Source organism: Bubalus bubalis, chromosome 16, assembly GCF_019923935.1.
Source record: "Bubalus bubalis isolate 160015118507 breed Murrah chromosome 16, NDDB_SH_1, whole genome shotgun sequence".
NCBI classification, from domain to species: domain Eukaryota; kingdom Metazoa; phylum Chordata; class Mammalia; order Artiodactyla; family Bovidae; genus Bubalus; species Bubalus bubalis.
In genome coordinates this window covers 30916157-30938147 of record NC_059172.1, presented here as the reverse complement: position 1 = coordinate 30938147, position 21991 = coordinate 30916157, and the positions used below count along the sequence as shown (strand labels likewise).

General features: G+C 37.8%; 1 protein-coding gene across 3 annotated transcripts in view; it reads left to right on the top strand.

Moving 5' to 3' along the window:
- POLD3 (DNA polymerase delta 3, accessory subunit) overlaps positions 1-21991 on the top strand; it is a 44980-nt gene that overhangs the window by 10116 nt on the left and 12873 nt on the right. For all 3 annotated transcript variants that reach the window (XM_006073298.4, XM_006073297.4, XM_025266427.3), the window contains exons 3-9: positions 1878-1980; positions 6885-6924; positions 8117-8249; positions 13051-13315; positions 13929-14001; positions 16055-16217; positions 21444-21550. In XM_006073298.4, coding sequence (XP_006073360.1) covers positions 1878-1980; positions 6885-6924; positions 8117-8249; positions 13051-13315; positions 13929-14001; positions 16055-16217; positions 21444-21550 — 884 coding nt within the window. The remainder of the gene's footprint in view (positions 1-1877; positions 1981-6884; positions 6925-8116; positions 8250-13050; positions 13316-13928; positions 14002-16054; positions 16218-21443; positions 21551-21991) is intronic.

Below are 21991 nucleotides of genomic sequence, written 5' to 3'. Positions count from 1 at the left end.
TCACCTTTTCTGTTCCTTGCACCTTGCTTACGTTCTTGCCTCAGAACCTTCGAATTTGTTTTTTCTGCCTAGAATATTCTTTGCTGAGATATCCACATTGATGGCTCTGTAACTTCCCACAGGGCTCTGTTCATGAGGCCTTCCCTAATCTTATATAAATAGCAAAACTTCTTAGACACTCTATTCTTCTAGTCTTTTTTCTCCCTGTAGATTTACTACCATCTGACTTATTGTTTGCTTATTATTTGTCTCTCTTTTCTGCAGTACAAACTCTAAATGGGTAAGAACTTTGACTGCTTTGTTCACTATTCTGTCCCCAAGGCATAGAGTATGAAGTAGCCACCCAGTTAAGTTTTGTTGACAGATGACTTGACTTGCATTTCTAAAACTTCACCTTGGCAGCTTTGTGGATAGTGAAGGGGAAGGGGGTGTGATGAAGGCATTGACACTTGGAATTGAAATAGTCCAGTCAAGAGATTTGCAGGGCATGGAGTCAAGAATTACTTGGGAAGTAAAACTGACAAGATTTGGCACCTCACCAGACTGGGAGAAGTGAGGGATAATGACTCCCAGATTTCTGGCTTGGATGGTTTGAGCAGATGATGTTGTTGTTGGGAATGAATGAAGCCAGGGGGATGAATGAAATGGGTCAAGGAGAGTATGTCATAAGGTGACCAGTCATCCTTGGTGTGCCCATGACTGTTGGTTTTAGCACTAAAAGTCCATGTCAGGAAATACCTCAGATCCAGGCAAACCCAGATGATTGGTCACTCTAATATAGACTGAAAAGGTAGCTGAAGACAACCCCAGCAGTACAGAAGAGGAGGAGGAAGTCAAGTCTGTGCAGGAAGTAGAGCAGAGCCAATTCAAGAGTGGCAGGAGATGAGTGAGGCATTGGATCAAGAGCGCAGTCCACAGTGTAGGTTGAGTTTCTCTTGGAACTTTTGTTTCTAGCCATCCTTGGCAGATGTATGACATATTATAGAGACTTGGTAAATGTTTCTTGAAATAAACAACACAAATGATGTCTCTTTCCTTGAAGTTAAACTGTAAGTTATTGAGGGGAGTCAACTTCTGATGCTAATCAGATCAGATTAAGGATCTGATAAAAACGAATAAGGTAAGGATAAAAAGGAATTTAGGGAATGTTACTAAAAGCAACATTATTTCTATAGTGACTATTTGGCAGTCTTAGGTTAATGAATACTGGGGCAGTGTGAGTAAACTGTTACTTTGTGGTTTTGAAACAACATTGCTTCTGAATGATCCTAAAATTGGAATTTCAGAGCAGGGCCCTTGTGATCATCTACAAGATGGTTCTTAATGTTTTGGAGTAATCCTTCTGCAAATCTATTGAAAACCTTCAACTATCTCTACCCTCTGCCCGCCTCCTTCCCCTTGCAAAACACACATTTTGCTTACAATATTTAGGGGTGAAGGATTATGGATCCCAGGGTAAAAGAATTGCCAATCTCATACAGCCCTCTGTAATTATACCTCAGGATATAAAGAGGTCTAGAAAAACTATTTTATCTAGGGTCACATGGCTAGGTAGTGACTGAACTTATTCTTGATTGATTATTCTAGCCATTTTATGTCTTTACTTCTTTTAACGCAGGCTCAGTCTCACTTGACCAATTATTAGATTTCTTTTATTTCAGTTGTTTGGTCACTGTGCTGGCTTTATACAAGTTGACCCCACCCACTATGTTCCATTCGTCCTTTTTTAATTCTTTGTCCATGAACAGAGCAAAAATATTCTGTATAATGTTTGATGGACTGTCAGATTTACTATTTATTAACTTTTAAGTCATGAATTAAGAGTCAGTGAGATAAACTTTCACTAATGACTTACTTGTGCATTTTGTTTGTAACAGGATGCTCTATGATTACGTTGAAAGGAAGCGAAAGGAAAATTCAGGAGCCCAACTGCATGTCACCTATTTAGTGTCTGGCAGTCTCATTCAGAATGGACATTCTGTAAGTTCTCAGAATCTTATAATGAGTTTAAATGTGTTTGAGCTATTAATAGTATTATGTAACATAACACAGGGCAAAAACAACAAGATCCAGTATTATGGAAATTTTAAAAAGCTACTTGAAGACAGTGATTATTTTGAATTTTTAGACTAAACCTAAAACTCTCAAGAAGTTTGGGTAATATCAATACAGAGACTATTATCATCATTGCACAATTTCCGTAGACAACAAGACATTCCAGACTGTTTCTCTTCCTCTTTCTTCCTTTTGAAGCTATACTGGGGACAGTGCTGGTTAATTTCCAGCCTGTTCAGATGTCAAGCCACACAGGTGTTCAGCAAATACAATTTTTAAGTGAATTTGATTTTAATTTGAGCTTTCACCGCAGAAGCTCTGCTGAAATAACTCCTTTCCTTCTCCTGTACCGGACTGATTCTTGGGAACTTAATGACTTCTTTCTTGCTTCCTCCCCAAACTGAGGAACACCTCTTTGGTTCTCACTTCCTAAACCTCACCTGAAAGTTCTTTTGCGCCCATACCACCAACCCTAGAGAATTTAGCCCAAGGATCAAGATCCTCAGAGAATCACACACAGATGCATGTTTTCCTCTTCTCTTTTGACTTTCCCTGTGACTCATAAGTTCAGAAGCCAGATTTATCCAAATACTTACTGTATTTATCCTATATCAATAGAGTCTTAAGAATGTGAGATTCCAGACTGGAATGGCAATTTAGTAATTTACAAGGAGAAACAGAACTACGATCAGTGCAAAGAAAAGAGGAAAACAATAGAATGGGAAAGACTAGAGATCTCTTCAAGAAAATTAGAGATACCAAGGGAACATTTCATGCAAAATGGGCTCGATAAAGGACAGAAATGGTATGGACCTAACAGAAGCAGAAGATATTAAGAAGAGGTAGCAAGAATACACAGAAGAACTGTACAAAAAAGATCTCCACGACCCAGATAATCACGATGGTGTGATCACTGACCTAGAACCAGACATCCTGGAATGTGACGTCAAGTGGGCCTTAGGAAGCATCACTACAAACAAAGCTAGTGGAGGTGATGGAATCCCAGTTGAGCTATTTCAAATCCTAAAAGATGATGCTGTGAAAGTGCTGCACTCAATATGCCAGCAAATTTATAAAATTCAGCAGTGGCCACAGGACTGGAAAAGGTCAGTTTTCATTCCAATCACTAAGAAAGGCAATGCCAAAGAATGCTCAAACTACCGCACAATTGCACTCATCTCACACGCTAGTAAGGTAATGCTCAAAATTCTCCAAGCCAGGCTTCAGCAGTATGTGAACCATGAACTTCCAGACGTTCAAGCTGGTTTTAGAAAAGGCAGAGGAACCAGAGATCAAATTGCCAACATCCACTGGATCATCGAAAAAGCAAGAGAGTTCCAGGAAAACATCTATTTCTGCTTTATTGACTATGCCAAAGCCTTTGACTGTGTGGATCACAATAAACTGTGGAAAATTCTGAAAGAGATGGGCATACCAGACCACCTGACCTGCCTCTTGAGAAACCTGTATGCAGGTCAAGAAGTAACAGTTAGAACTGGACATGGAACAACAGACTGGTTCCAGATCGGAAAAGGAGTACATCAAGGCTATATATTGTCACCCTGCTTATTTAACTTATACGCAGAGTACATCATGAGAAACGCTGGGGTGGATGAAGCACAAGCTGGAATCTAGATTTCTGGGAGAAATATCAATAACCTCAGATACGCAGATGACACCACCCTTATGGCAGAAAGTGAAAAAGAACTAAAGAGCCTCTTGAAAGTGAAAGAAAGTGAAGTCACTCAGTTGTGTCCAACTCTTTGCGACCTCATGGACCCCTACCAGGCTCCTCAGTCCATGGAATTTTCCAGGCAAGAGTACTGGAGTGGGTTGCCATTTCCTTCTCCAGGGGATCTTCCCAACCCAGGGATCTAACCCAGGTCTCCTGCGCTGCAGGCAGACGCTTTACCGAGGAGAGTGAAAAAGTTGGCTTAAAGCTCAGCATTCAGAAAACTAAGATCATGGCATCTGGTCCCATCACTTCATGGAAAATAGATGGGGAAACAGTGTCAGACTTTATTTTGGGGGGCTCCAAAATCACTGCAGATGGTGACTGCAGCCATGAATTTAAAAGACGCTTACTCCTTGGAAGAAAAGTTATGACCAACCTAGATAGCATATTGAAAAGCAGAGACATTACTTTGCCAACAAAAGTCCGTCTAATCAAGGCTATGGTTTTTCCTGTGGTCATGTATGGATGTGAGAGTTGGACTGTGAAGAAAGCTGAGCGCCAAAGAATTGATGCTTTTGAACTGTAGTGTTGAAGACTCTTGAGAGTCCCTTGGACTGCAAGGAGATCCAACCAGTCCATTCTGAAGGAGATCAGCCCTGGGATTTCTTTGGAAGGAATGATGCTAAAGCTGAAACTTTAGTACTTTGGCCATTTCATGTGAAGAGTCGACTCATTGGAAAGGACTCTGATGCTGGGAGGGATTGGGGCAGGAGGAGAACGGGACGACAGAGGATGAGATGGCTGGATGGCATCACCGACTCAATGGACATGAGTCTGAGTGAACTCCGGGAGTTGTTGATGGACAGGGAGGCCTGGTGTGCTGTAATTCATGGGGTCGCAAGGAGTCGGACACGACTGAGCTACTGGACTGAACTGAGCATATTCTTTCCTTGTTGGTAAACTATTTGGCAAGCCAGATGTTAATTAGATATTTGCAAGTGTAGATGAAATCAGATGTCATTGTATATCAGAAACAAGATTAAGCAGACCTGATTCAAAGATGTGTAGGTTATCTATGGCCTTTTATACAGGTAAGTAATTTTATTTTTCCAGTGATTATTATTATTGTAAAAATTGCTTAATAATACATAGAAAGTAGAAATCTCCTTCTAATCTCATCCTGCAGAGTCTTCCAAAGGATTATTTGAATGTTTCAAAGGAAATGTTTGGTTGATTCTTTTTGTGATGTTAGAGGTTGTTGGCCTGATCCATTTTTTATTAGATTCCCCATTAACTTTTCATGTGATGATTTTAGCTGAGATTGATTTATATCATTACCTTGATCATTATTTCTCCAGGAGTTACAAAATGGTGATGTTTTAATTCTGTCATTCCTTCTGGATTTACTGACTGAAATGTTTCTATAAAGAGGAACTTTCTGTCATCAACTAGCCATATTTTCCCTTTTTTTTTTTTTTTTTTTTTTTCTGATAAACAGCTCAAGGGGCCTGCCCCCAGCCAGGCTCTGGGTTTATGGATGCTGAACTTACGCCTGTTTTGCCCTTAACAGGAACCCACTGAATCAGAGCTCTGTTCTCATTTACATTGTTTTAGCACTGGCATTTCCACTGTGTTGTTGTTCTGCATTTCTAATATCCCCTAAGGCAGCGTTTAAAGATACTAAACTGTCTCAGCTGCCATGTTTTCTCCTGAGGGTACCAATTATTGTTATTAGGGCTCCTTTTACGTAGGTTTGAGTGATTAGTTCCTAATGCTCTTTTTCTCATAAGCTCTGTAATTTTTATTGTACAATTTTGCAGAACATGACATTTTTAAGAATGCTTGTTTTTTTTTTAAGAGAAATTGCATTATGAAGACATACTGATATTCTCAGTTCAAATTTACAATTACATTTTTAAAAAACTTACTCAATTTTATATTACTCTTTTTTTCTTATGTTGTAAACTTTGGTTGTTCCTACATTAAAAGGAATATGTATTTGCTTTAGCCAGATACATGAGATTTAGAAAAGCAAAACCAGTAATTTTACTAACAATATGATGACTAAAGGCAGTTTAAGGTTTGTAAGTGATCCTGAGCATTGCTCTGGCAGTTATAGAAATATTTCTCATTCCTTATTACAGCCACATGATCCTACATTGATGGATATACCTTAGTTTATTCGGCAGTCCCTTATTGATAGTTATTTGAGTTATTTACAGTCTGATTAGTACATATAGTGCCACAGTGAATAGCTCAATGTGTACATGTTCTGTATGTTTTTGCCAGAGTGTTTTAGGGTTATGTTCCTAGAGGTAGGCTATATATGAACTTTTGCCAAATACCTCTCCATTTTCCATTCCTACCAGCAATGTATAAGAGCACCTGTTTCAATACAGCACATGTCCTGTTTCAGGATCATCTGCATTTCTCTTTTGTGAACTGTGTCTTCATACTTCTTGCCTATTTTCTAAAGGATTGTTAGTCTTTGTTTTCTCTGTTTTAGAAGCTATATGGTAGCCCTATGTGATGTAAGTTGTAGATATTTTTCCCACTTGACCATTTGTCTTTTTAATTACAATTTTTGTTTTTTTGTTATCCAAAAATGATTTGTTAGTGTTTATGGATAATTTCAGTTACTTCTGGTTTTGAACTGCAGTCAAGAAACTTTTCTTTATTCTCAGGTTATATTAGTTTGTAGAAGAATTCACCCTTATTTTCTTGTGCATATATGGTTTAATTCTTTACTTTTAGATCCCTGATCCATTTAGAATTAATTTTTTTGCATGGTATAAGACAGATCCAATTTTTAACTGGTTCCATATGATTATACAATAATTCTCATTATGTTACTTACTGAAAATTCCTCTTTTCCTTGCAGTAGGCAAAGTGCAAGTTTGAGATGCTGTGTTTTTTTAATTTGGGTTTTTTTGTTTTTGTTATTGATTTATATATACTCTCTCACTTTCCTTAACCTGATTGAGAAGTTTTAAAGAAAGCAAGTTAAAAATGGGTCTGGAACATATATTTTCAGAGGAACCTAATGTTTCTAGTTTTACATCCCAGTGCAATTGAATTATTGGTAAGGAAACTTTAAAACTGCAAGTTGCACTATTAATACTTTAAATACTAATGAAGTGTTATTTCCTTACAGTGCCACAAGGTTGCAGTAGTGAGAGAAGAGAAATTGGAAGGTAAGTATTTTAGCGATTTAGCAAGTTTTTCCTCTTAGGGCATCAGTGTCATTAACATCGCATATATATTTAGCTGTTTTACTGGAGAGCCATATATTCTTTTATTAGTAGTTTCTGAAACATGTTAAAATATGATACTCCACTAACTTCCCATTTTTAAGGCCAATAGCTGCTAACATTTATAAAGCACTTTTATCACAGAATTTCAAAACTCGTGATAGACATGTAAAACACTTATGAATACCGTATGGAACACCTCATTAACTATAAAAAGACAATCATCTCTAAATATTGTGTTGTATTCCATAGCAATTTTTTTAGGAAGAAAATTAAAGAATGATATTATAAAGTCAGAAAGGCATAGTATAACTTCTAAGTTAAATTTGTCTACCCATTTCAAGACTGTTAATGCTACTGTTCTATTTTTTTAATACCCAAGTCAAAGGAATTTTGTAATAGCCACGTGATCTTGATGTCTCAAGACAAAACCACTGTCATACTTTGTATACAAAGATGCCTACCACTGGAGTGTTTTCTTATAAATTAACTGAATTATTCAAGACAGTGAAAATGTCTAAGATTTTCTTTCTGAATTCTCACAGTGGTAGATTTATTCATTCAGTAGATACATAGTAAGTATCTACTCTATGTCAAGCTCTATGCTAGGCACTAGGGACTTGGAACAAGTGAGGCATGGTCCCTTCCATCATGGAACCTAAAATTTTTTCTTGTGATTTTCCTCTGAAGACATAATCTGATTAGTAGTAGTATTGTTTTAGAGTTTCTTTCTATAAACTAAAATAGAAGACTTCTCAGGTAGAAATTACTTATTCCTCAGTTGCTATGTATATATGCTAGAGTATAAGATTCTACCCTGACTGAAAAACAAAAAACAAAAAACCCATCACAGTATCGTCAGTTATTCATTAATATTTACTGAGTGTCCACTGGTTGAGTGATACCCTCACAGTGCTGTACTTAGAACTGACTCATCATCACCTACCTATCATAATGTCCTTGTCACAGACAGGAGAGTTGATACTATACTGTATACATGACTGTTTGGCCTTTTAGAGCTTTTTTGGACCACCACCGATTACAAATGGTATTAATGCAGAAGGGTTTCTTGTTAAAGTCCCCACATGCTATGAAGTTTGTGTATTAACAGACTGCTTTTCCTGTTGACTTGTAGCAGTGAAGTCCAAGCTAGCGGTGACTGCCAGCGTACATGTGTACAGCATCCAGAAAGCCATGCTGAAGGACAGTGGGCCTCTGTTCAATACCGACTATGACATCCTTAAAAGCAACTTGCAGAACTGCAGCAAGTGAGCTCCTTAATGTTCCTTGTGGCTTCTTTACGAATTGATTTTGTAAGATGTTTACACAGTGGCTGCCTCTTAAGAGTGAACGCCAAGTCTAGTAAAACCTCATTTATCTTGCAGTAAGACACATGCCTGGTTTTATTAGTACATCATAAGGTGAAAAATAGCCACAACCCATATTGAAAACCCCAGTAGACTCCCCATAAATCTGCTTCTCATGTATTTATCCTGTCACTGCCACCAGAAATGTTGTTTGTTGTGCCCCCTCATTACTCCTTTACCCCAGTCTCTGCTTGTCTAATTCCTATCCCCTCTTCAAGAACCAGTTGACATGTTGTCCTTCAAAAAACTATTCCTAATTTGACATCCCTCTACCTTCCATCCAAAATCAGTTGATCTTCCACAGCCAGTATCAGATCTTATTTATCTTTTGTATCCTTCACAGCATGGGGAGGAGGTGGACTATAATGTACGTGGTTTTGGAAATTAATGGTCATGGGCTGGAGTTTTGACTTCATTGCTAATGGCCCAGTGGCTTTGGACAAGTTACTTAAACTCTTTTGGGCTTTCGTTTCATCATTTTTAAGTTGGATATAATAATGCCTACTTTGTGAGGTGGTGTGGAGGGTTCGGAGCAGATTCTCAGACATATATTGAACACCTACTACTTTGATATGCACTAAGCAAGATAATTTGAATTAATTCAGCAAAGATCTGATGAGTACGTGTGACATGCCACATGCTGTAGAGTGATTGTAGCCTGATACCTGCTTATGGAACTGATGGTCTTATGGGAGGCAGTCACGGTGTAGTGTGACATTGCTACAGTAGGAATAAGTGTAGGAGAATGTTGAGGGGCCACTCATCCCTGCCTTTTTTGTTGGGGTGGAGTGAGGAGTCAAGACAGAGATGGCTTGTAGAAGGGTATGGCATCTAAGTTGAGGCTTAAAGGCCTAGAAGAAGTAGCCAGGCAGAGGGAAGTGGGAGAGGAAGGACAGGGCTGAGAGGAAACACGATGCTTATGCAGAACCACAGTAGTTTTCTATACCTGAAAACTAGAGTGAGGGGCAGGAAATAATGATATAAGGAGTCAGACTCTATGCTTTGACTGCTAGGATAAGTTTAGGTTTTATTGCACAGGGGAGCCACTGAAGATTTTGAAGCAGATGATTGACATGATCAGAATTGTATTACAGAAAGATCACTCTGGCTGTGATGGTGAAAGTGGATCTGAAGGAAATAATCTGCACACAAGGCCATTATGAAGGAGAAATGTTGCAGTGATTCAGGGTAGAGATGATAGTCTCTGAAGTATAGAGTTGGTATTGGGAGTGGAGAGGTACATAGGTTAAAGAGTCATACCGTCAAAACCTGGATGGTTTGGTAGTGGTTTGGGACCAAGAGAGTGTGTTATGGTGGCGATTGTGGGGTGCTTCATGACATTAAGGATGATGGCCATGTTTCTGGTTTGAATTGCTGGATGGGTGATGATACCATCACTAAGAATGGGAATATATGAGGAGGAGCAAGCTTTGGGAGAAGGGAAAAATGATGAATTGGGTTTGGATATGTTGAGTTTAAGTACCGGATGGGGAGTCCAAGTGGAGATGTCCAGTGCAATAGATACAGGGGTCTAGAGCTAAGGAGAGAAATAAGAGGTAAAGATAGACATTTTGGAATCAGAGAAAATAGGTAATTAATTGGGCTACAGCAGTAGATACAGTCATGCAGAGAGAATGTATAGGATGAAAGAAGAGCAGAAAGTTAAACTCTAGCCACAGTTACTATCTGTGTAATGTTGGGCAAATTATTTAACCTTTCTGCTTCATTTTCCTGAAATGAAACTAATAATAGTATCAACCTCAGGGTTGTAGGGGCTTCCCTGCTGGCTCAGACAGGAAATAATCTACCTGCAATGCAGGAGACCCGGGTTTGATCCCTGGGTTGGGAAGATCCCTGGAGAAAGAAATGGCAACCCTCTCCAGTATTCTTGCCTGGGAAATTCATGGACAGAGGAGCCTGGTGGGCTACAGTCCTGGGGTCACAGAGTTGGACACGACTGAGTGACTAACAGGGTTGTAGAGGATTAAGTGAATACATACATGTAAAGCACTTAGAACAGTGCTTAGCACACAGTAAGCACTATTTAAGTAATAGCTATTTTTTAAGGGGTGGACAGAAAAAGAGGGACCTAAGCAGAAGTAGCCAGAGATAAGGGGAAAATCACGAGTGTATGGAGTTCTAAAAACTTAAGAAGAGAGTTTCAAGAAGGAGGGACTAGTTGACAGTATCAAACCCTGTTGAGAAGTGGACTGTAATAGGAACTGAAAAGTGATGGCCTTAGTGAGAGCAGTTTCAGTGGAGCAGCCAGATTCTGGTCACCTGGGTAGATGGGGATATAAGGCAGTGAGATAGCAAATAGGGACAACTTTCTAGGAAGTTTGATGGTGAAACAGAGGAAAAAGAGAGGTGACCTGCTACAGAGGAATTGAGACTTGGGGGTGGGGGAAATGTATTCATTTTTAAAGTTGAGAATACCTTGAACTTGTATTATTAGTAAAGAGCCATAAAAAGAAGAAATGGTTGACGATACTGGAAGAGGTGGATTAACTGATACAGTTGGGTCTATATCCAGGTGGATATAGAATTGCCAAAAATAATTTCTGTAAGTTCCATGAGAATAGGGATCGTTTATTTTGTTAACCACCCTATCCCTAAAACGGTGCCTGGTAACTATTAAATAAATAATTGTTGAGTGAATTAATGGTAGACATTGACTCTTTTTTATTTCTTCTGCTTAAAACCTTGAATGTAATAGGCATACAAATATTTATTAGATAAATATAATTATACTGCTAAAGAGTAATTTATGTCTGGTGTTTTTTAGAGGATTGTAAGAAAACATAAACACCCTGATATGTTTATGTAATTTATTAGATTTCAAAAATAATCTGTAGTAAAATCTAGTTTTGGCATATCAAGCTCTAAAAATCAGTTCTATTGTATCTAGCAAGTAAGGAAACTAGAATAAAAGTGACACAAAAGTCCAAAATTAAATTTGCATAGAGACCACTAAAATAAACATGGCAAGTAGAAATGTGATAATAGGAGACACTTTGATGAAACTTTACTTAAATACTTAAAATATCCTCAGTAGAAATGTGAAGCAAATAAACAAATAAAAAAGAAATGTGAAGAATTTATTTCCAATTAAGAAGTTTGTGTTTGGTCCTGAGAATTATGGGTCAACTGAGATCTGACTCATTGTTTCATGTGTTTTAAGAAGTGCTATGACAGGAAGAAAGTTGAAATTTTAGATTGAGCAGATTCTTCTCTCTTCAGACATGTTCCCAGTCTAACTTGGTGTCTTCCTCATTGCCAGTTCCTGGTCCTGACCCTAAGGTGTGGATATGTAGACCAAATGGAGAAAGAGTTGTCTTGGGGCCAACTTTAGATGCTGACAGTGAACTAAAACGTTGCTCTTTCCTTGTGCATGGCGGCGTTGCAGGGCCAGAGAGGAAGAATGGTGGTTGAAAGGAAATGACTTCCGTCTGTTCTTAACTCTTGATGCACAAAATATTTGTGTTAATGCGACGTTTTTCTGTGTAGACTGTAATAAATCAGTGGAAGTTTTTTGGAGCTGTGAACTCTAGCTTGGGGCTGTTCAGCCTAAAGTTACTTCAAAAATTAAATGATTTTATCCAGGTTTTTTTTCCTTAGGCCAGTTAATCTCAAAGTTGTGCCTGGTTGATCTCTAAGGTAATTGCTATCATCATGTAGTTTCTTAACCTCCATCTTCTCCCATCCCAAGTTGATATGATACACTAAAGAAGGGAGAGAAGCCAGAAGACTCACTTTCAGTGTCTTAAATAATCTCTCTTTGAATCTGTGTTTGTATGCGCCAGGTCTTGTACTAGGTACCGGAAATACAAAGGATGAATAATACACTCACCCTCAAGGAGCTCTCACCTATCCTCAATAAGCAAAAGACTGAGGGAAATAAAATGTTGTTCTTTGTCAGGAAATGTTGGAAAACTTTGCTTTAAGTACAACCATTTGAGAAGGATGGATCAGTTACCCATTTACAAAATAGAACACTGTATTTTGGATTTTTGTGAAACAGGCACATCTACAATGATTACAGAGGAAGAGATGAATGTTCCCTTTAATATGGCATGCAAAGTGTGCCAAATTTTTCACTTGGCTATGGGCAGACTTCTCTGGTGCTGTTAGTTGAGATTATTATAAATTATTAACAAATGACTATAAAGGACCACAGGTTACAGGAGCTAGTGGCTCTGTTCCCAGCTTATTCCGTGTTCTAAAGCATGATCCATTCTGGTCAGGAGAGTTGCCAGGAAATTTGTTAATATTTAAAGCTTTAATTTTGATTCAGTCAATATTTATGGTATATCTAGCCCTATAAGGTAGAGGTCTTTAAAAATAAGAGATAACCATTTGGTTTACCAAAGTTGGTGAAATTACTAACATTTTCGTATTGTTTGGTATATTCTTACTATTTTGAATTAGGATGCTTTTTTCAAAAAAGCAAAAATACCCATACAGTTTGGTAGAAGACACCTGTTTTCAGTCTTAGTTTTATTACCAACAAGATGTATAGTCTAGGACTTCACTCACCTCTCTCCAGTACTTGTTGCACAAACTTATTTCTAAAATCCATCTTAATTTTAAAATTTCCTAATTTTATAGTATTAGGGTTAGAGAGTATTGTGTAGAAGAAGCAAGAGTTTGAAAGTAAGGTTTGATATTGACAGTTAATTTAATGTAACATTTCTGTCCTCAGGTTTAGTGCCATCCAGTGTGCAGCTGCAGTCCCTAGAGCCCCTGCGGAATCCTCCTCTTCTGAAAAGCTTGAGCAGTCAGATCTTCCAGTATCACCTGAGACGCAAGCCAGTGATGAGTTGACCACCAATGGTCATGGCCCACCTGTCCCCAAACAGAGTTCCCAGCAGCCCAAAGGAATCATGGGCATGTTTGCTTCTAAAGCTGCTTCTAAAGCCCAAGATGCCAATAAGGAAACCAAAACAGAGGCTAAAGAAGTAACGAATGTAAGTCTTCTATCAGCTCAGAATGGGTAACTAGAAAGCATTTAATAATCCCAGTGGTTGTAGTTTAATTATATAAGGTTCTGATATTTAGTTCTAGTTTTTTCTACTTTGGTGTAGGTCGTTTAATTCTTGGGCCGATAGTTTGATCTTTGTTTAAATCCTCATTTTCCGTTCTGTGAGGGAGAGGTCATCTTGTTAAGTAATTCGGATGTCATACTGTTGTTAAGTGGTGGAACCAGAATTCAGTTCCACTTACGGTGATTACAAATGTAATGTTCTGAAGGTTTTTCCCCGTTTTGTACCATACTGTCTCTGATCTGTTTTAATTCTGTCAAAGTAAGTAGTTTTTAAATATAATAAAAAAATGTTTAGACACATTCATGGATAATAATTTTATAAAAACTATGAGAAACTAAGCTTTGGAGATGAATACCAAACGCTATGTGGTCTGGCTTTGTTCTTATACCTAGTATGTACGCACTTTGGCATGGTAATATAGAGGCTCTATGATCACGGCAGTGTGTTCTACTATTGACATTTTTGACTGTTTCTTGAAGAACAGCCTAAACACAGAAAAAAAAATCATGCGTGTTTTCCTTTGCTTTGCTTTCAGGCATCTTCGGTAGGCCCCAAGGCACCAGGGAAGGGGAATGTCATAAGCAATTTTTTTGGAAAAGCTGCTATGAGTAAGCATGTTCTTAGGTTCCTTTGACTAATATGTGAATGTTAATATAATAACCTTTTATTGGAGGTGAAGGCCACCTTGTACAGTTTTTACCCATCTAACACACTACTCTGTGGTTTTCCTACATCCTGACATAAATTTGCCGTCTACAAACCTGTGTATTGATGAACATAACCGACTGGAACAGTGGATTTTACTGGTGAGCTGGGTTTGGTTGAGATCTCCTGAAGGATAGTTTACTTATTTCTGATTTTACTTCCTGCCTTGGAAAGAGAATTAAATAATAGGGTTCTTGAAAATGAGTGATTAAAGTAAAAGGGAAGTTGCTTGGTTAAACAGTGTAGTGTTAATATCTTGGGTGCTTTGTCGGTTTGCCTGGTATAACCATTTTGTTTGCTAAGGGGCTACAAAAACAAATTTTTTGCCTTTCTTATTTTTGCAGATTACTTACAGTAATGAACTAGACCTCGGTTTGAATTAGGAGGGCCCAGGTAGTAATGGCCATTTTGAGAAAGCAAATCTCCTTTATTTAAAAATATATATTTGGGTGAGATTTCTTTCAAATAAAAAGAACCAATAATCACATATTTCCGTACTTCTCATATCAAATACACATCCCCTGAGGGTATGTGGCCAGAATACCAGGAAGAATGCAGGAGTTGAAGGGTAATTATGGCACACTTCTTGGAGCATAATGCTTTACAAAGATTTTGTGGGAAGCAATTTTGTTACATGCCTATGCAAGCAAAATTAGTCAGAAATCTGCTTTTCTGTGATGGTCAAAATGGTAGTTAGGGGATAGATTGGGGTAATAGTTTTTTTATTTCCCATAAAAGCTATCAGAAAACATTTTTATATTCTGAAAAAAATAATGAAAATTTGCTACTTTCAGGTTACTGGGAAAGCATGATTGTATTATTTCAGGCCCAATGCATAAGGCCAGTGCAGGAGATACAAGAGATGCGGGTTTGATCTCTGGGTCAGGAAGATTCCTTTGAGGAGGAAATGGAAACCCATTCCATTATTCTTGCCTGAAAAATCCCATGGACAGAGGAGCATGGCGGGCTACAGTCCATGGGGTTGCACAGAGTCAGACATGACTGAGCACATGTACACACAATGCATAGGGAGGGCTTCCTCCTTCTGTGAAAACATATGCTAAGGTCTATCATCTTATGAATGGGTAGACAATATGTGACAGATGGAATACTTTTCAGCTATAAAAAGCAATGAAGTACTGATACATGCTACAAAATAGATGAACCTTGAAAATGGCAAAATAAAAGATGCTGAACACAAAAGGCCGCATGTTATATGATTCCATTTATACAAAAGGTTCAGAATAGGCAAACCTATAGAGACAGAAAGTCTATTAGTGGTTGTTAAGGGATGGTTTGTGGAGTACAAGATTTCTTTTAGAGGTGATGAAATGTTCTAAAATTGGATAGTGGTGTTGGAATTAAGAAGCACTGAATTGTACAGTTTATAAGGGTAAATTTTATGATATATTAATTCTGTCTCAGTAACAAACACCTTAATGTTTTATATATTTTTAAAAATTGCAGCATTGGTGACAAATTAGGACGTCGTCATCTGTTATCTTTCTTTGCTTAAAAAGGTTTTTCATATTTTTTTGAGTATAAAAAGGAGATGCTTTTCTGCTGTCATAATTCATAAGCTGCATACTCTTGGGAAACATCTTTAATTCCCTCTGACTCTTAATTTCCTCATCTAACAAATGAGAATGTTGGTACTTCATAAATTTGTATTCATTTTTTTCTAAGTCCTACTTTTACTATCATTTGGCCTGGGGGCTATGATATAATGAGGGATTAGCAGGAGGCAGAAATGAAAACAGTTTCAACTAGAGTGGTAGTTGGAAAGGAGAAATGTTCTCTTGACTAGACCATGAGCTCTGTTAGGACGGGGACTGTTTTTCATCCCTTTAGCCCATGTGCCTAATATATTACCTGGCACTTAGTAAACTGTCAAAGGAATGATAAATTAATATTGCACGACGGGGTTATATATCATCTGCTATACTTTATTTATAGATAAACTTAAAGTCAATTTGGATTCAGAACAAGAAGTGAAAGAAGAAAAAAAAGTGGAGCAACCTCCTCTGTCTGTCACTGAACCAAAGCTGGCAGCCCCTGTGGACCTGAAGAAATCTAGCAAAAAAGCAGAGCCTGTTAAGATGCAACAGAAAGAAAAAAGGTAGGAAAATTTTGTTGCTTGTGAGGGAAGAGTGTCTCTGCTGGGGGTGAAAAGGTCTGTTTGGGCTTATTGACAGGCAGGCAGTTTTCAGTTGAGTACTAAATCCTACTTAATTCCTTAGGGATACAGCTGTATAACCAAAATTGAGAGAGACGCTCCATAGCTTATCTAGTGAAGCAGAACTTGAATCAACCAGTTTGGGTGATGTAGAGCCCAAAGCCAGTTTTTTGGGGCCCCATTGATCTAAATTGATTGTCTTCTCTCCTTTACTTCAGTTTATACTTGTGGGCATGGCGTAAGTGTGCCTGAGCATGTGTCTCTGTGGCTGTTTTTCACCTTAGATTGCCAGATGAGGGGTGACTGTTTCCAGTGAAATTTAAGAGAAAAAGTTCTTTGTTTTCTTTTTGTATCAATGAGTTTATTTTTCAAGTGGTAAAATGTAATTAGAAAAGAAAATAAAAAGCACACAAGCTGTTAAAAATGAATCCAGGAATTTGAGACACTACCTCATAGTTGGTAGAAACTGGTCTGTTGAAAGAAATTCTAAAGGACACTGTCAGCACTGATAGGCCCAGAAATACTTGACTTTTGTGGCAAGGTTGTGGCCACTCTATTAGAAAACATAAACAAAATGCTGAAGTTGCAGAGGGTCAGAGCTCTGTCCAGTGGGCCTCACCTCCTCAGAACGTGTGATATGGATGGGTTAAAATGTCTCCTCCCGTGAATACAACACTCATTGATGGTTATTGCCAGGACCACATTCAGTATTTCACCACCAAGTGGGATGTTAACTGTATGTTTTTAACACATGGTCTTCCCTTGTGGTTCAGCTGGTAAAGAATCCGCCTGCAATGCGGGAGACCTGGGTTCGATCCCTGGGTTGGGAAATCCCCTGGAGAAGGGAACGGCTACCTACTCCAGTATTCTGGCCTGGAGAATTTCATGGACTATACAGTCCATGGGGTCGCAAAGAGTTGGCATTTTAATACATGAACTTTACCAGATTCAGGAAGTTCTTTTCTGTTCTTAGTTTGATGTTTTATAAAATGAGTGTTGATGGTGAAAGAAATCAAAGAGGACAGTAACAGATGGAGAAATATACCATGTTCATGAATTGGAAGAATCAATATAGTGAAAATGAGTATACTACCCAAAGCAATTTATAGATTCAATGCAATCCCTATCAAGCTACCAACAGTATTCTTCACAGAGCTAGAACAAATAATTTCACAATTTGTATGGAAATACAAAAAACCTCGAATAGCCAAAGCGATCTTGAGAAAGAAGAATGGAACTGGAGGAATCAACCTGCCTGACTTCAGGCTCTACTACAAAGCCACAGTTATCAAGACAGTATGGTACTGGCACAAAGACAGAAATATAGATCAATGGAACAAAATAGAAAGCCCAGAGATAAACCCACGCACATATGGACACCTTATCTTTGACAAAGGAGGCAAGAATATACAATGGATTAAAGACAATCTCTTTAACAAGTGGTGCTGGGAAATCTGGTCAACCACTTGTAAAAGAGTGAAACTAGAACACTTTCTAACACCATACACAAAAATAAACTCAAAATGGATTAAAGATCTAAACGTAAGACCAGAAACTATAAAACTCCTAGAGGAGAACATAGGCAAAACACTCTCTGACATACATCACAGCAGGATCCTCTATGACCCACCTCCCAGAATATTGGAAATAAAAGCAAAAATAAACAAATGGGACCTAATTAACCTTAAAAGCTTCTGCACATCAAAGGAAACTATTAGCAAGGTGAAAAGACAGCCTTCAGAATGGGAGAAGATAATAGCAAATGAAGCAACTGACAAACAACTAATCTCGAGAATATACAAGCAACTCCTACAGCTCAACTCCAGAAAAATAAATGACCCAATCAAAAAATGGGCCAAAGAACTAAATAGACATTTCTCCAAAGAAGACATACAGATGGCTAACAAACACATGAAAAGATGCTCAACATCACTCATTATCAGAGAAATGCAAATCAAAACCACTATGAGGTACCATTTCACACCAGTCAGAATGGCTGCAATCCAAAAGTCTACAAGTAATAAATGCTGGAGAGGGTGTGGAGAAAAGGGAACCCTCTTACACTGTTGGTGGGAATGCAGACTAGTACAGCCACTATGGAGAACAGTGTGGAGATTCCTTAAAAAATTGGAAATAGAACTGCCTTATGATCCAGCAATCCCACTGCTGGGCATACACACTGAAGAAACCAGAAGGGAAAGAGACACGTGTACCCCAATGTTCATCGCAGCACTGTTTATAGTAGCCAGGACATGGAAGCAACCTAGATGTCCATCAGCAGATGAATGGATAAGAAAGCTGTGGTACATATACACAATGGAGTACTACTCAGCCATTAAAAAGAATACATTTGAATCAGTTCTAATGAGGTGGATGAAACTGGAGCCTATTATACAGGGTGAAGTAAGCCAGAAAGAAAAACACCGATACAGTATACTAACGCATATATATGGAATTTAGAAAGATGGTAACAATAACCCTGTGTACGAGACAGCAAAAGAGACACTGATGTATAGAACAGTCTTATGGACTCTGGGAGAGGGAGGGGGTGGGAAGATTTGGGAGAATGGCATTGAAACATGTAAAATATCATGTATGAAACGAGTTGCCAGTCCAGGTTCGATGCACGATACTGGATGCTTGGGGCTGGTGCACTGGGACGACCCAGAGGGATGGTATGGGGAGGGAGGAGGGAGGAGGGTTCAGAATGGGGAACACATGTATACCTGTGGCGGATTCATTTTGATATTTGGCAAAACTAATACAATTATGTAAAGTTTAAAAATAAAATAAAATAAAAAAAAAAATGAGTGTTGAATTTTGACAGATACTTCTACATTTATTGAGGTGAATGTATGGTGTTTATAAATGAGGTTGAATTTTGACAGATACTTTTCCTACATTTATTGAGGTAAATGTATGGTGTTTCTGTTAATGTGGTGAATTACACTGACTGGTTCTCAAATTTTAAACCAACCTTGCATTCTTGAGATAAACCCCACTTGGTCATGATGTATTATCCTTTTTATATATTGCTAGATTTGATTTGTTAACGACCCAGAGGGATGGAATGGGGAGGGAGGAGGGAGGAGGGTTCAGGATGGGGAACACATGTATTAAAAAAAAAAAAAAAAAGAATTTTTTGCATCTACGTCTATGGGGGTATAATCAGTTATATTATCTTTGCTGGTAATGTCTTTACCAGATTTCAGTATCAAAGTTATGCTCATTTCATGTGATTAGTTAAGAGGAGTGTCTTCTTTCTCTGTTTTCCAAAAGAGTTTATGTAAGATATGTTTGTTTTTTTTTTTTTTCCTTAAAAATTTGATAAAATTCACCAGTGGATCCAGGCTTGGAGTTTTCTTTGTGGGAAAATTTTTATTATGAATTTGATTTCTTTAAATAGAACTATTCAAGTATATCTTTATTCTTTTGTGGTCAGTTTTGAATGTGTTTTTAAAAGAATTTATTTCATCTAAGTTAAAATTGTTCTTAATATATATAACCTTATTCTTTGAATATCTACAGAATCTGTAGGTATTGCTACAGATTTCTTCTTTCATTCCTGGTACTGGTACTATATACTTTTTATCAATCTTATAAAAGTCTTACTGAGTTTATTAGTTTTCTTGAAAAATAACTTTAACCGTTTAAAATTTTCTGTTTCATTGATTTCTGCTCTTTATTATTTCCTTCTGCTTTGGGTTTATTCTTTGTCTAGCTTAAGGTAAAAAAATGTATTGATATTTGTTATATAAGAAGTATGGTTGAAGGTAAAAACTATGTCTTGTCCTTATTTGTGTCTGTAACACACAGTAGGCCCTTGATAAATTGTTGTTGATTGAATGAATAGTGTGATGGAGTATCCAGATAGAAGAGCTAAATAATGTCAAGATGGATTTAGGTTTTTTTATTATGTCATTGTTGCTGTTCAGTTGCTAAGTCGTGTCTGACTCTGCAACCTCATGGACTGCAGCACACCAGGCTTCCCTGTCCTTCACTGTCTCCTGGAGTTTGCTCAGACTCATGTCCATTGAGTCTGTGATGCCATCCAACCATCTCATCCTCTGTCGTCCCCTTCTCCTGCCCTCAGTCTTTGCCAGTAGCAGTCTTTTCCAGTGAGTTGGCTCTTTGCATCAGGTGGCCAAAGTATTGGAGCTTCAGCTTCAGCATCAGTCCTTCCAATGAATATTCAGAGTTGACTTCCTTTAGGATTGACTGGTCTGGTCTCCTTGCTGTCAAGAGACTCTCAAGAGTCCTCCAGCACCACAGTTCAAAAGCATCAATTCTTTGGCACTCAACCTTCTTTATGGTCCAACTCTCACATCCATATGTGACTACTGGAAAAAACCATAGCTTTGACTGTATGGACCTTTGTCAGCAAAAGGATGTCTCTGCTTTTTAATACGCTTTGTAGGTTTGTCATAGCTTTTCTTCCAAGGAGCAAGTGTCTTTTAATATCATGGCTGCCGTCACTATCCACAGTGATTTTAGAGTTAGAGTCACCTTAATGTTTTCTGCCTATGCCTTTGTTCATGTTGTTCTTTCTTTTTAAAATTATGTCTCCCTTTTCTATCTGATAAACTGTTTAGATTTTGAAGTTTTAAAATAAGACTCATGTCACTTAACATTTATTTGTTCAGAAAAATTTATCATATTGTATTTTATAGTCAGTGGTATTTGTATCTGTTTTTCCTGCCAGAACTTCTTGAGAACAATGGTACTTTTTTGATCTTTGCATCTGGGTGTTTAGCAAAAAGTCTTTATGTAAGTAGTAGCTGCTTATTTAATGCTTGTTGAATGACTAAATCAACAGTCATTCAACTGTTGCATTCATAATGCTTGTTGAATTAATGAATTATGAATGCATTCATAATGCTTGTTGAATGACTGAATCAAAAGTAGGGGAAGTAAGGAATTTAAAGATTTTTTTCAATAATCTGGTAAGTAGCTTACAGTGATCTTTAGAGAGCTAGAGGGAGTTTTTATTCTGAAGTGACTTAGTTGTGTGTGGTCAGTTAGTGGAGTATCCTTTGGGTCTTTTATGACTTTTATTTTTTACCCTCTGGAATTAAGTTCATGAATTATGAAGCAAGGCCGATAGTAACATATGAATACTTATATTTTTATTTTGTGTAACATGCTTAAATTATTCCCAAATGGCAACAGGAGGAAGCAAGTGGAGTTATCTGATGATGAGACAAAAGAAACTGAAAACATGAAGAAAAAGAGGAGAAGAATCAAACTTCCTGAGTCTGATAGCAGTGAAGATGAAGGTGGGCATTGCTAATTTTTTTATTTTAAATTTTAATTTAAAATTTTAATTTTTGGCTAGTGGGATTGTCTCAGTCAAATTGGGCTGCTATTATAAGAATACCATAGACTGGGAGGCGTAAACCACAGGACTTTATTCCTTATAGTTCTGAAGGCTGAGAAGTTCAAAATCAAGGTACAAGCTGATTCAGTTCCTGGGAGAGGCTCTCTTCCTCATTTGTAGAAGAATACCTCCTTGCTGTGTTATCCATGGTAGAGAAAGAAATCATCTTCTTTGTGTCTCTGATCTCATTCATTACGGTCCTGTCCTCGTTTTATCTCCCAAAGGTCCCTTTCCTGCTACTATTGAGGATTTGGGCTTCAACATATAAATTTTGAGGGAACACAAATACTCGGTCCACAGAAGGGTCAGTTCTTACTGTGATGACTTTAGCTCAAGAAGC